Source organism: Taeniopygia guttata, chromosome 1 (genome assembly GCF_048771995.1).
Source record: "Taeniopygia guttata chromosome 1, bTaeGut7.mat, whole genome shotgun sequence".
Lineage (NCBI taxonomy): Eukaryota > Metazoa > Chordata > Aves > Passeriformes > Estrildidae > Taeniopygia > Taeniopygia guttata.
The window spans coordinates 108,582,864-108,596,995 of record NC_133024.1 but is presented as its reverse complement, the minus strand read 5'-3'; the positions used below and the strand labels follow the sequence as shown (position 1 = coordinate 108,596,995).

The window sequence follows — 14,132 nt, the reverse complement described above, 5'->3', positions numbered from 1 at the left end:
AAACACCTCCAGTAATGAAATCAAGACACACCTACATGGTACACAAGGAAGGGGAAAATCAGCAGAATGGCAAGGAATAGCTAAAGAAACTCCATTAAATAAGGGTCTGTGTAATTTTAAAGTATTCCTCTCTCTTTTGATGTTGTCAGCTATTCTCACCTGGGACTTTTTCACCTTTGGAAGTTGATTTTGAAAGGTGACTTGTGATACTTCTGACAGTATCATATTGGGTCAGCTTTGGTTTAGTTCAATGCCCATCTCCAGTAGTGTTACCATAAATTCTGTTTAATTATGAGTGCAGTCTAATTCCAGATGAGGAAAGTGACTTTTTCCCTTGACCAGGACCTCTCTGGTCACTGGCCCTGGGTCAGTGTGAGCCCTGTCAGAGGAAGGGGATGTGGTCACCATGTCTCAAAGGCAGTGAAAGCAAATTCCTCATTCCAAAGAGGCACCTCTCAGCCTGCTGCCCAGGGAAAAGAGGTTTTGCCATGTTCACACTACATGTAACTTTTCCAGGACCTTTTGAACCTGGTGGTCAATTCCAACAGAATTAATCAGGGGCAAGGTACAGATCCTTGAGATAAGCTCCAACTGCTTTTTGAAGAGAAGTGGCTGCAGAAAAGAGACCTGGTGGTGGCTTCAGTGAAGAAAAGTGGCAGTGAGAATCTCCTTCTCACGGAGCAATGGAGAACTGACACTGTGAAGGAACTTAAAACCAACTCCACTGGGGGGGAAAAAATGCAGTTGGAGATTTATCTTCCCAGACAAACATCACTCACCTGTTAAGACAAGTATTCGTGGGAAACCTGGCCTCCTTAATTACAGTGTGGCAAAACTTGTGTGCTACACCTGAGCTCTGCAGCTGCAGCCTACCCTGCCACATGGCAGATTCTGAGCTGATTTAATTACAGACTTTTGCAAGAAATCATTCAGACCTACTCCAGGTCAGCTGATGGCTTTTGAAGGCTCTTTTCACTAACAGTTTTTACAGGGACTGAAAATGTCCCTGTAAAATGTCCCTGAAAATGTGCCTGTGATCAAAACACTTTTAATTTCAACCAAAACATGTTTTCTACTGCCCAAAGTATGAACAGTTTTCAGCTCACAGAACTTACTCACCTAAACAATATGGCAGTTTGTCAGAAACCTGGTAAACCTGCAATATTCTCTCTTACAAAATACTAACAGCTCATACTGATCTTCAGTGTCATTCTCAAACTTTTTAAGAGGGAGGAAATTAATATCTGGGTTACAGATCAAGCACCCAGGACCCTGTTACAATTGGAATCTGAGGAACAGGATTTGGTGCTTTCTACATCTGTGGGATAACAGAACACTGTCAAACCACTGAAATTTCTTGTTCTTCTTCATCGTGTACCTTTTACATCAAATTTTAAATGAAAACACAAAGGCTCTTTGGATAAATGATAACTACTGCTCCAAAACAAATTTTTGAACAACTTACCTGTCCTGTGGCTCATGCTGTGCAGACCGTATGCATAAACCCCGAGAAGACCCCAGGTGAATAAAATTTGAAAACCCCACAAAATTTTAAGAAATAAGTTTTCGAGCGCCCAAGCCCACACTCAGCTACTCCTTAGCATTTTTTGAATGCAAAACTGGTTAACCTAAACATACACAGTCTTAACCAGCCTGTCCAGAATTTGGCAGACAGGCAGCTGAAACACGTGCAGTGCTTTGGGAAAGGCTACCAGGGGCTGCAGGGCATTTCCTCATGTGAACACTCAGTGTCCTCTTGCTCTTTCCTGATCAAAAAGTCCCTCTCCCAGCTCTGAACCAACTGATCTGTTTTCAGACCATTACCTTGCCAGTAAATAATTTCAGGTCTCAAGTGCAAAGTCTCTTCTGCTCGTATGCCAAACATTATGGTTACAGACTTTTTGATGAGATGTTAGATGTATGTATTTCAGAATTATTAATTTAATCCCACAATCTATAAGGATCCACACTGGATAAATGGATGAAAATCAAAAATGCTTGCTTATGAAAGGGAATTACTACTTTTGAATGTGTGGCTGGAATTTCTGATCACAAACACACCTGTAAATGCTCGGATTATCATGCTACTGGGTCCTAGACCAACGCTCCTATTTTCCTGAGCCCATTCAATCTGAAACAGAGTAACAGCACAGTTCTCAATTGTTCCAGTAACTGCTGATGCAGTGGCATCTCTGCTGCATTTTCTGGCTCACTATGCAACTTTTTATGATCCAGATCTACACCAAAATCCTGCTTCAGACAGATTCTCCTCATGCAACTCAAACAGGAGGCAGCACCCGTGTTCACTCTTCCCCTGTACTGAGTGAGGACAGGTTTGATAGATCCACCTTCCTTCTTCTGAGCCTAGTGAATGCTAGGGCTTCTCTAACAAGGCATTCTTTGCTCAAGGATGGGGAAAAAAAACAACCAAAAACAAACATACAAACAAGAGTAAGTTCAGTGCATCAGCTAAAAAAGCAGCTGCTACCCTCCTTCCTGGAAGGCAGCAAGACCCCTCAAGTAAGCCAGATGCCTCCTGGCATTCCCGGGATGCCAGGGAATGGATCACCTCTCTTCAGCAAAAGCTCATTTTTTTCCTGTGTCTTCCAGCTTCCTTCCCAGGATCACAACAAACCCCCAGCCTGTGCCCCAGAATCTTGTCCTTTAGCAGAAAGCCACATTTATGTGCTGCCTATTTCCAAAACCAACACAAATGTCCAATGAACGTCTTAAAGTGTTTGCTCTATTACAATTTTTTGGCACAAAGGCCCCCTATATTACACCTGGTAAACTTTTATTCAGTTTAAACTGTCTCACCTAGGCAATATGGCCTGGTGTGACACCAAGCACTTGGCATCCAGAGGAAGGCAGCACCTCAGGTGATGCTGCTGGAGCAGCCAAAGCATTTGCCCCAGCTCAGGAAGAGATCCACCACCAGCAGTTTTCTTCCTTGTCCACTTTTGAATTGTTTTTTATGTTAACTTTGCACGACGGCTTCACAGACAACTCCACCTCAAAATGAACACTCACCCATATTCCAACAATTCTTACTGAGTGACCTGTGTGGGACTCAGCCTTGTGGGCCTGCAAAAGGAAAAAATGGGTGCCCCACGTTGAGCTGTGTGAAATTTAGAGAATGGTTTAAATGTATCAGCTTTTTGTTTGCAGTCCAAAGAGCAGATGGTGGTTTAAATATTTTTCAAAGGTTTGTATGGGGTGGAGCACAGACCCACAGGAATGTATCTCACCCTTAAGACAGCACTGTGCAGTGATGTAATTATTAGATATAATTAATTAGATGTAATTAATTAGATGTAATTATTTGCACTGCTTTTCTTGATTTTTTTTTTCCTTTTAAATTTTTCTGGAGACGGGAACAAGGTAAGTTGTTGTCAGCTCTATGTTTTAAAGCCAATCTTTAAACCATTTCATCAGATAATTCTGCTCTGATAGTTTTTTTTCCCTCAGTCTGGGGAACAATTCCATAATTTACCTCTGTTAATGAGTTTTGGGAAGTTGCATGTGTGCTACTGTACCTTGAGAGAAATAAATACTTTTTGTAAACTGCAAGAGTTCCCGACTAATTCCTTCAAGAGAGCTTTGCTTTCTTCCACAAAACATCCAAATTTTCAAAAAACTTGGAAAAGCACACACGTGCAACACGTTGAAAACTATGGAAGGATGAATGATGGGGGCACTCGGGTGATTTAAAATCCACCCGATGTCTCCCGCGCGTTGTTCCACGCGGCTGGAGCCAGCGGTGCCCGCACAGCTGGAGCGGCTGAAGGCGCGCTGCCACAAGGCGAATTCACCGCTCGATGGATAAAGAGCGGCTCTCCCGACAACAAAGGCGGTCCGGTTGGTGCCGCAGAAAACACTTGCATCCCGCTGGAATACACACAAGGAAAAATAAAGCACGGGACAGAGCTGTGGGCTCGCACACAGGTTCTTCACTGCCCGGTTTTCGTGCGAGCGCGGGCGCCACCGTCCCCGTGCCGGCCGCGGGGTCGATGCGGGTGACGGGGGTGATAAATAATGGCGATAAAGGCGATAAGGGCCATAGCGGCGATAAGAGCGAGCGGCACCCGCACCCCGGCCCCCTCCCCCCGCGCCATGACGTCACACCCACTCCCACCTCCCCGCGCCATGACGTCACCGCGCCTGCGCGCGCCCCCTCCCCTCGCGCCTCCCCGGACCCCTCGAGCGGGCGGTTGGGGGCGTGGCTCCCCCCCCCCGTGTGCGCGTGCGTGCGCGCGCCCCCGGCGGCGCCCGCCCCCGTGACGGGTTTGCGTGACGGCGGCGGCGGCACCGGGAGCACGCGCGCGCGCGCGCCCGCCCTTCGGTACCGCGAGCGCCTATCGCGAGCGCCTGTCGCGACCGCCGCCTCGCCGCCGCCGCCTCCTCCTCTTCGCGCCCGGGAGCGGAATCGGCGCCCGCGCCGGGGCTCCTCCCGCCCTTCCCCCTCCCACTATTATCCTCCCTCCCGGCGCTCCAGCCCGCCCGCCCGCCCGCCCGGGAACGCGCGCCCCGCTCCCGCCCGGCGAGGGAGTGACCCGGCGCTGCCGCCCGCCCCGATCCCCTCCATGGCTCCCGCGCCGCCCCGCTGAGCCGGAGCCGCCCGCGGGAGCCGCGGCTGAGCGCGGGAGGGAGGGGGCGGGAGGGGGGTGGGAGGCGGGGGCGCGGGGGGTGCGACACGCGCGGGGAGCGGCGGCGGCCGCGGCAGGAGGCGGAGGAGGAGCGGCAGGAGCGGGGAGTCCCGGCGCGGCCGCGGGAGCCCCGGGCGGGCGGGCGGCGCTGGGAGCGGCCGGGATTTACCGTGGTGGCGGTGGGCGCTGAGCGGCGGGGGAGCCGGGCGTCCCCGGGGCCGCCGCCTCTCGGGCTGAGCCCCCCCGCCCGGACCATGGCCGACGACGACGTGCTGTTCGAGGACGTGTACGAGCTCTGCGAGGTGATCGGCAAGTGAGTGCGGCGGGGAGCGGGCAGGGCAGGGCAGGGCTGGGCGGGGGGAGCGCTGCCCCGCGCCCCCCGCCCGCACCGGGCACCGGGATGCTCCGCCCGGGACCCACCTGAGTCGCCGCCGGCGGGTCCGTGCGGGGTCCGGGTCCCCCCCCCGTGGCCGGTGCCCACCGTCCTCGTCACACGGGAGGCGGAAGGGGGAGAAGTGACCCCATGTTTCCTCAGCCACCATGATTAACTACCTCGCCATCGCTCAGCCTGGCTGCAGCAAGCGGCAACCACTTCCCACCCCTTTTCTTCTCCTCCCCCCCGATATCCCATTCCTGGCACACCCATCAAGGATTGCCTCTTGGGGAAGGGAAAGGGAAGATAGCTCTCCGTAGATCCACCTATTCACTGGGTGTCTGCATATTTGTGCGCCAGGTGTTGGGTTTTCCTCTTCTTTGCTGCATAATAACCAGCTTGGTAGTGGCGCTCGGGTAGTGCTCGGTTCTCGTCCAGATCCATCACTCTGGTTCGTGTGGAAATGGAGATGTACAAGGCAGGAGGAGTGCTTGGCCTTTTGAGTCTTATTATGCAACTGCTGTTAAACCGATGCTCGAGGCTTGTACGAAACCTGGGAGTTGAGGCTCTGGCTGGCGTTACCCAGCTGCTGTTTCGGGTTACCACTGTTGGATGAAAATGACAATTCGAGTCACCAAGAAAATGCAGAGACTCCCCCAAATCAGATGGCGATAAAGAATTAAAGCTGAACTCCATTCTCCCCTGCCCCCGTATTTTTGTGACTGCTCAGTTTTGAAATGCATTCTTTATTTCTTCATCGTCTTTCATTTATTTTCTCTAGTTGTGTCTGTGTTGCAAAAAGGACAGCAAAGATACAGTGATACTGAGACTGCCTAATTTTCCGTGTGTCTGATTCCAAAGCTGAGATTGCTCTGCAAGCCTTAGTAGTGACACTGTTCAGTGTGCTTGGGAGTTTTTTCTTCGTGACAATGGATTTTATGAGAATAATTGACCGTGTTTTGGTTATAAACAAAGAATGTTTCCTGCATGTATTCTCTTGCCCGCTCTCCACCCTGATGCTTTTCAGTGTATATGGAGTGCTGTCTGCTTCCAAAGCCAGGGCTAAAAATATTCTAGAATTAATCTTTTCTCGGGATTATGCTGAAATGTTGGTCTTGGACATAGCAGGTGGCTTTGTTGTCAGCAGAAGTTTAGCACTCAGTTCTGTTGTTTCACAAGACACTACCACCTTGCTCCTAGCACAACTTTTAAAAATATTAAGCTCCAAGGGCCTTGTTTGCCATCATAAATGGCATATGATTGCTTTGACTTGATGTTGTTGAGGAGCTTCTGTGGGAGCAAAACTCTTGTAATTGAAGTGTTTTGAATACAATTTTTGGCACACTCCTTTCACAAGTGGTTTTATGCTAACCACTGCAGTTCACACTCGGTTTTGTTCCTGCCCGATTGCCATTAGGAGGAAGGTGCAGTGCTTATGCATGACCGCACACCCTTTCAGAGGATGGATCATCGATTCGCAGGGGGCCAGATGTTTGCACATCTCCACTGACTTCTTGTTCCGTGGCTGGAGAATTTCGAAGGGAGAGCTGAAAACCGGTGGATTAGGTGTTAGCTGCAGAAGTTCCACACCAGATTTAGGTAGTGTAGAGGGTGTTGTGATGTAACTAGATCTAACAGATAAATATTGAATCACAGCAGCACAATGATGCCAAGAACACTGTAGCGAAAACAGGGTGTATCACTGAAAATAGCAGCAGTGGTGGTGTGAAGGGCTGATAGCTGGTAGTGATTACTCAGGTTTTTCCACACAGATGTCAAGTCTGTCCTCTAAAAAAACCCAAATATTTAAAATATAAACACACAACTTTCATGTACAATTTATGAGTGGTATTCCTATTTCTTTGCAGTGCTACACAGGTAGATTCCAAGGGACCAGAGGTGCAGCATCTTTATTTAGCTTACAGATTCTGGGTACCACCTTGCTTGTCCATAAGAAACTTCAGGAAAGCTGCTGTAAATCTGCTATGAATGGCTACATATGCATCTGACCAAACATCTTTCAGTGAAACATACACTAAATGTCTGCATGTCCCTGGGATTTGTTATTGATTGGTACAGCGATTTAGTTCTTGCAGCTAGCACATCTGGCTCTGATTTGCATTTCGGACACATGAAATACTAAAATGTGTAATTTATCTTTCCTAAATAGATAAGTGTCACTTAAGGTAGTAAAAGGTATTTTCATAAAGGGTGTGGGAAAGAGGTCTTTGCCTGTAAAACGTCTTGAGTGTTTAGTCGAAGTTGCCATACAATTTGCTAGAGAATTCAGGAGATACTTTCCTGGCTGACAGTAGACAGTCCAATTTGTTGAGGCATATTCTGATCTTTAGGATAAGCTTTAAACACTTCTAAATACAATAAACTGATAAGACTGACTTTGAGTAAATGCAGCAATAATAGCTTTTGGTGAGGAACAATTACAGGGTAGTAGTATATGAATGAAGTGATGGGAATGACAATGATAAACTGTTTATTATGTGACATTTAGTGTGTTTAAGTTCTGCAAGCATGCATTTTTCATTTTAAGGGGTGTGGGTGGAAAGAAAGGCCAGGACGGATAGAGAGAAATTCTAGTTCATGTTTTCATTAGAAAAAAATGTTAGGGGAAATCTTATTTTGCATATATTTCCAGTATACCTTTCCATTGCTGAAAGCTATATGAAAATACAAATTGGAATAACAATCCCAATTTCTCATTGAACTTTTTAAAGTGGCATTTATGACACTAACATTAGTCATGTATTTTTATTTAACCAAACGTGTTATGTTTGAGGTTACTTTCTCTTCAACTGACACAAACATTCTTCAACAAGAAGTAAATTGGGGATTTCTTTATTAGCCTTCAAAAATGTGTTGACGTATCTCAGGATAAGTGATAGTGATGAAAAATACAAGTGTGCCATTTTTTTTCCTAACTTGTTTCCAGGTGAGTTTGAAGAAATTTTCCCTGTGTATTGGTTGAGAAGTACACAGTCTAAAATCTTTAAGGCTGGATCAGACCATGTGTTTGATTGACAGCTCACAGATAGTAGTGCTAAGTGTACTTGTTTTTTTTTTATTAGAATCTTCATTCAAAATGCTTTGAGTAGTTTATAAAACATAGTAGGTGTAAAATTGAAACATCTTGGCTACTCATCCAAGGTGCAGACTGTTCTAGGAGCTCCACATACATGTAGCAGGAGGTTTCTTTATGCCAGAGAGAGAATGCCTGCCTTCAGTAGGTGTTGAATCTAGAAGAGTGAGGCAAGGGTTTTATGATAGAGCCTTGTTCTGCAAGGACTTTATTTTAAATTACCTGGTTTTACGTTTCTATACCTCTTAAGATGTATATCAGTTTATGTTAGCATTAGAGGAGAACCATAAAAATTGTCTGACCTTTCTAACAGTAGGACTTGCTTAAAATTTCTCCAAATGTTTAAGTTGTAAATACAATGGGATAAAGATGATAGACGTTTATTTGTGTTTAAAAGGGCTTTGGTCACAATTGAAGTCACTAATCCTGGGGTGCATTGGGAAGAACATGGCCGGCAGGTGAAGGGAGGGGATCCTGCCCCTCTGCTGAGCCCTGAGGATCACCTGGAGTGCTGTGCCCAGCTCTGGGCTCCTCAGGACAGGACAGACTCGGAGCTGGAGAGGGTCCAGTGGAGGGTGACGAAGATGATGGAGGGACTGGAGCATCTCAGTGAGGAAAGGCTGAGGGAGCTGGGCCTGTCCAGCCCCGAGAAGAGAGGGCAGAGAGGGACCCCATCCCTGTCTGCCAGTGTCTGCAGGGAGGGTCAGGGCATGGACCAGCCTCTGCTCCGTGGGGCGGTGGGACAAGAGGCAACAGGCAGATTGATGCACAAAGTTCCACCTGAACATGAGGAAGAATTCCTTCACTGTGCAGGGACCGAGCACTGAACTGATTGTCCAGAGAAGGCATGGAGTCTCCCTCACTGGAGATACTCCAGACACATCTGGACATGTGCCATGTGCTGTGGGTTGACCCTGCTTGAGCAGGGAGTTGGGACCAGATGACCCATAGTGGTCCCTTCCAGCCTGACCCATTCTGTAATACTAATAGTCACTGAAATGGTACATTTCTGTAATTTTTCTCTTCTGTTTCTGGGCCATATGTGCCATTGTGTATGTAGTGGTGCAGTTGTTGGCATTTCCAGTACCCAAGGATAGCATGATGTTTGGTGCTAATGCTGTCAGAGCTTCCAGGACGTTCTCTGCAAACTTGGTTAAGGCTAATCCTCTTCTGCACTGCACATTAAAGGATTTTAGTTTGTTTTCATCCCTCTTTGCTCTCTGATGGGATGAATCTCTCTGCTTGGGCTCTTCCACCTAGTGAAGAGTAGTTAAAGGGCAAGAGCCAGCAGGCATTGCTCCCTTCTCCCTTCTCCTTTCCAGGCTGCCAACACTACTGGAGCACCACTGAGCTGAGGATGCAAAGTCATGGGACAGGGTTTGGTTGGTTGGTTTTTTTTTTCATTAAAATTTGAAAGCTTCTAGCCCACTAAAGTCAGACAAGGTGGTTGCAATTCCATCCTAAGCTCTTACCTGGAGTTGGAGGTGCTTTAGATTTATGCCTCAGACTGTGAGTGTTCAAGGAAAAAGATGACAGAGCTTATGGATTCCTTGTCCAAGAAAAGCCTAGAACTTTTAATAATTGTAATTATTGTGGTAACAAAACTATGTAGAGGTATTTTGATGGTTTCAGTGGTATTGTTTTTCATTATTGCCTCCATTTTCACTCATAGACATTAGAATGCTGTTGGCTTTCAAACATACTTTTATTCTAGTACACTGTTGAGATTGTGCATTTCCTGTAAAACCAATGCAAATAACTGATGGGTGTAATTAATGACAAGTCAAATGGAAGTGTGAAACAACTGTAGTATGTATTCACTGTAAAGAGCGGGGAGGGAAGGGAACTTCTTGGGAATATGGCAACTGATTTGTCTAGTTTAGCTTTTGAGATTTTTAGTGCTGTTTGGAACTCTCTCCTAATAAAACATTCTTGGCTGTTGTCTCTGTTAGAGTACGGAAGAGTAACAGATTATAATAAATATTTGATTTAAGCATGAGGTCATAATGTGCATTTCTTCAGGAAAATAGTGGTTGATTATTTGTAAGTATAATTGCTAGAGTATATCCTTGGCAAAGTTATTCTACTATGGATTTTAGCTGTAGCTGTGACCCGTTTCTACTTAAGAGGCTCTGCCTACTTAGGAGAAGCAGTGAACACAGAACAAAATGAACAGACCTGGTTGCAGAGTACAACATTCCAACCACTACTCTATTTGTACGGCTTTTTCTAATATTGATAACGAGCAGCATTCTTGTGTACATCCTTCCTGAGGAAGAATTGCTAAGGGTTGCTCAGCATTGGAATGACCTTCCCAGGGGGCTGGAGGAGTCACCATCCCTGGAGCTGTTCATGAGATGACTGGATGTGGCACTCGGTGCATCCATGGTTGAGTTGACAGGGTGATGATGGGTGAGAGGTTGGAGTAGATGATCTTGGGGGTGTTTTTCTAACATTAATGATTCTGTGATTCTTATGATGTAAACAAGAAAGGTGTAGTGATTGAGAAGTTGAGGATTGCTTGAGAGGGGAGTTTGGAGGAATTTGATGTGGGAAAATACAAACTGTGAGATTCTGCAGGGGCTTTGCAAATACGTTTATGTGTTTAATCACCTGAGAGAAGGAAGCCTTGAAAATGAGCAAATCTGAGCAGACTAGTCCTGTGTAATTTCAGCCTGAAAGTTTGAAGATTTTAGACCAGTTCACTACTGAGATTTTTGATCAGATGTCTGTGAGAAGTTGTGGGATGAAAAAAACTGACCTTGACTTGAAGATTTGCTAAGTTAGGAGTTTGATCTTTTTATTAAAAGAGTATGAAGCTTCAGAAAAATAGGGGCCAGGCTTCAGGACTCAAGTGATTCCTGATTCAATCTTTTGAATTTCAATTCAAATATAATACTTAAGATAAAATGCTCCAGGTTAAAGAAATATTAGGGCAAGAAGAGAGACGTATTTTATGTCAGCAACCACTCACCTACTTAACCCTCTGTCTGATACACTGTGCTTTTCTATAATCTTTTATACAGATGTCACTACTATGAAAGGTAATCAAGCATTATTAACCTCAGTATGATGTTTCCAAAGATCACTTCTCAGAAACTTGTAGTCATATTAAATGTGTCATCTAAAGAAGGATGACTCCAGAAATGAGTAGTTGTTATAAGTAGGTATTTTGTGCCAAATTGTGGAGTTGACAAAAATAACTCTCATGAATGGAGTACCTTCTTTTTTAATATACAGCGTGACTATTGGCATGGCCAGGACTATCATCCCTACCTGTTAAAAAAATTAGACTTGCCTCTTGAGATGGTGTAGTCATCAGCTATTCCCACCAAAAGAACCCCAAGAAACTTTTATTTTTCTTTGCCTGCATCAGTTAAGTGTGTAAGAGAATACCTTAGTAAGACATCTAAAGCATGGGAAGAGAGTTAAGTTCGGCATAGCTGTAAACTGAAATGTATTTTCATTGCCAAGTTAGTACCTTCTCTTCATAAAACTTGTGCTGGATTCAGAATGGGTTACAGTGTTTCTTGGGAGGTGTCTGTTGGTGCAAGGAATGCTGACCTTGTTGGAAACAGCAGTGCACAGCAAAACTGAGGCATTTCAGTTACCTTTGTGTCACTGGGTATTTAAGCTCCCTTTTGCCAGTATCTTTTTTTGGAGGCGAGACGAGTGAATAAGGTTCAAATAATTTTTGGAGCTTGACCATAAAGGGCCTTTACATTGTAATAAGGGTTTATTTTTTCGCTTCAGTTGATATGAGAAGCAAAGTCTTTCCAGAGATACTACTAAAAAACTTTTACAGGATAAATTTAGGACTAAAAGAACAGAGGGCTATTGCCTAATGTGTTCTCACAGGACAGAATTTAATGTACCTTGGCTAACGAGTGCTTTGCTCTTTTACTTTCATCACTTTTTTCCTAGAATAGGATAAGAAGGGGTAGCCAGAAAGTTAGTCCATACCTTCTTCTCTCGTTTGTTGTAGTGTTTGAGGTGCAGTGGGGCTGTGCTTTCCTTCCAGGCTTAGCATTTATCAGAATTCTTGTGTTATCAATATTTTGCCAATTTCTGTATTGACTTAACTTTTTCAGAAGTCAGGAGTTAGAACATGTTTTCAGCACATGAAAACATTTTTAGTTGGTGCATAGTTCTTACAAACTTACAAAGTTCATTCTCTGTTTAAGAAGTACTGAATACTTGCCTTCCACCAGGGATTCTAAGTAGCATTTGGTTTAATAGATTTTTACTTGGCTCCTTCACTTGTTTCTTTGGCTACCCAATGGGAGGTCACTGCTTGCAGCTACTCTGATTTAATTTTTAACTAACATCTCAATTTTATTTTCTGGATTATGTGGACATAAGCAGTTATTCCTACCATTTAATATTGAATACATTTCCTAGGATATATGAACTGAGAAATTTGTACAAAACTTTCCTCTGAACAAATTTTTTAGATGTAAAAGCTGGGGTGTACAGACATTTAGAGTGGTTCAAAATGTGTTCTGTTCAGTTGTTTGGAAGCACTTGAAGGCACGTTGCAAAACTAGTTTTATCTTATCAAAGTGTCAGTTGTGTTGCAGCTGAGATTAAGAAACCTTTAGAATTTCAAAGTGTGCCTTTCCTAGGAACACATTATTCTAGGGTAATTCGTGACTTCATATAAATTCAGTTACCAGAGTTTGGAAGGTAATTGACTTTTGGGAATTTTTGATCAGGTCTTTCAGTCTTTAAGATATTCAGAACTTCATGGAATCTTTTTCTAGGTGTCTTGTTATATGGGTCTGTGAAGTAGATATAACACCACCAAAAAAAAAAGTTTAGCTTGTTCTGACCATCTCAGAGTTTAGGTATGTTCCCCTATCTTCTTTTTTCTCCCACTTTTATTTTGGGGAGAGGGTCTACAAGTGAAACCTTTGGCTTTGTCCTTGATATTCCAGCTTAGAGAAGGCAGCCAAAGGAGTGTGTTCCTATTGTACTTCCACACTGCTCCAGGGAAATCCTGATAATCCAAATGGAGTTGTCAGCTGCCCACTTTCTCCTTTTTCTTTTTTTTTTTTTTTTTTTTTTTGGCTCCAGATGTTGCTCCTGATACTGAACAGAGGGGAACAGTTCTGAACAGTGGTAAAGCACTCATTTACACTCAATTAGGGGGATCAATACACCTGTAAGTGGAAGGGATAGCGAAGGAGCAAGTGAGGTCATCTTATCTCCCTTCCTCAAACCACTCCTCCACCCCACTCCTTCTGATTAGGAGATAGAGGATGTGGGAGTGAGGGTAGCCTGTGAAGATGACAAACAATTTAGGGAATTATATATTAAGTGATAGGAGCTTTTCTACGCCAATAGTGATCCAAACTAGTATTTTTTCCTAGAAAAGAGCTTTGTGGAGCTCTTTATATTTGCCAGGGTTGAACTTGAGTGCAGCAGCAGTAGATAGGTTGTGTTTGGATGGGTTTAGAGAAGAGACCTGTCTGCTCAGCACTTGCCTGGCTGCAGGCAGAGCAGGAACCAGGGTGGGAATTGAGGCAAAATCCTGCACCTTTGTGATTCTGCAGCCTCAGTAAGTATATCATGGTTCGTGAAGGAGAGCTGTGACAAGTTGTAGCCGTGCTGGAGCTTGTGTAAACATGGCAGTAGTAGCCTTTCTCCTCTTTGTGCCCTGTGTGAAGAGTGTGTGAGGGCATCCCTGCAACAGGAGCTGAATTAAGTTTGCTGCTGCTGGAAGGAGGAGGCATTGCTCTCGGAGATCTTGTTCTCTTTATGTGCCCAAAATGATCCACCCTTCCCCTGTGCCAACTCCCATATTCACCTGATCTGTTTGAGCCAGGTGCACTACAGAAATACTCACTTGCTGCGTGGTTTTTCTGCTGTTTTCACTGCCTTGACCAGACCTACAGTGCAGTCAGGGCTTGCTCAGGTAGAAGACTCAGGGATAAAGAGAGATAAAGTGTGCAGGCACCTCTCCCCTCTTCTCGCCTTTGGCAACAGTGAATTACTAAGACCATAACATAAAACGCTT

The 14,132-nt window shown here is 45.0% G+C and overlaps 1 protein-coding gene and 1 long non-coding RNA gene across 10 annotated transcripts in view; one reads left to right on the top strand and one right to left on the bottom strand.

Moving 5' to 3' along the window:
* Window positions 1-5,597, bottom strand: part of LOC140685009 (uncharacterized) — a 77,125-nt gene extending 71,528 nt beyond the window's left edge. The window contains exon 1 of the long non-coding RNA XR_012058105.1: window positions 5,067-5,597. This is a non-coding gene — a long non-coding RNA (uncharacterized lncRNA). The remainder of the gene's footprint in view (window positions 1-5,066) is intronic.
* Window positions 4,680-14,132, top strand: part of CASK (calcium/calmodulin dependent serine protein kinase) — a 187,195-nt gene continuing 177,742 nt past the window's right edge. For 8 of the 9 annotated variants that reach the window (XM_030282940.4, XM_030282926.4, XM_030282892.4 and 5 more), the window contains exon 1: window positions 4,680-4,959. In XM_030282940.4, the coding sequence (XP_030138800.1) occupies window positions 4,901-4,959 (59 nt within the window). In that variant the 5' untranslated portion in view covers window positions 4,680-4,900. The remainder of the gene's footprint in view (window positions 4,960-14,132) is intronic. The other variant, XM_030282883.4, reaches the window with a different exon arrangement.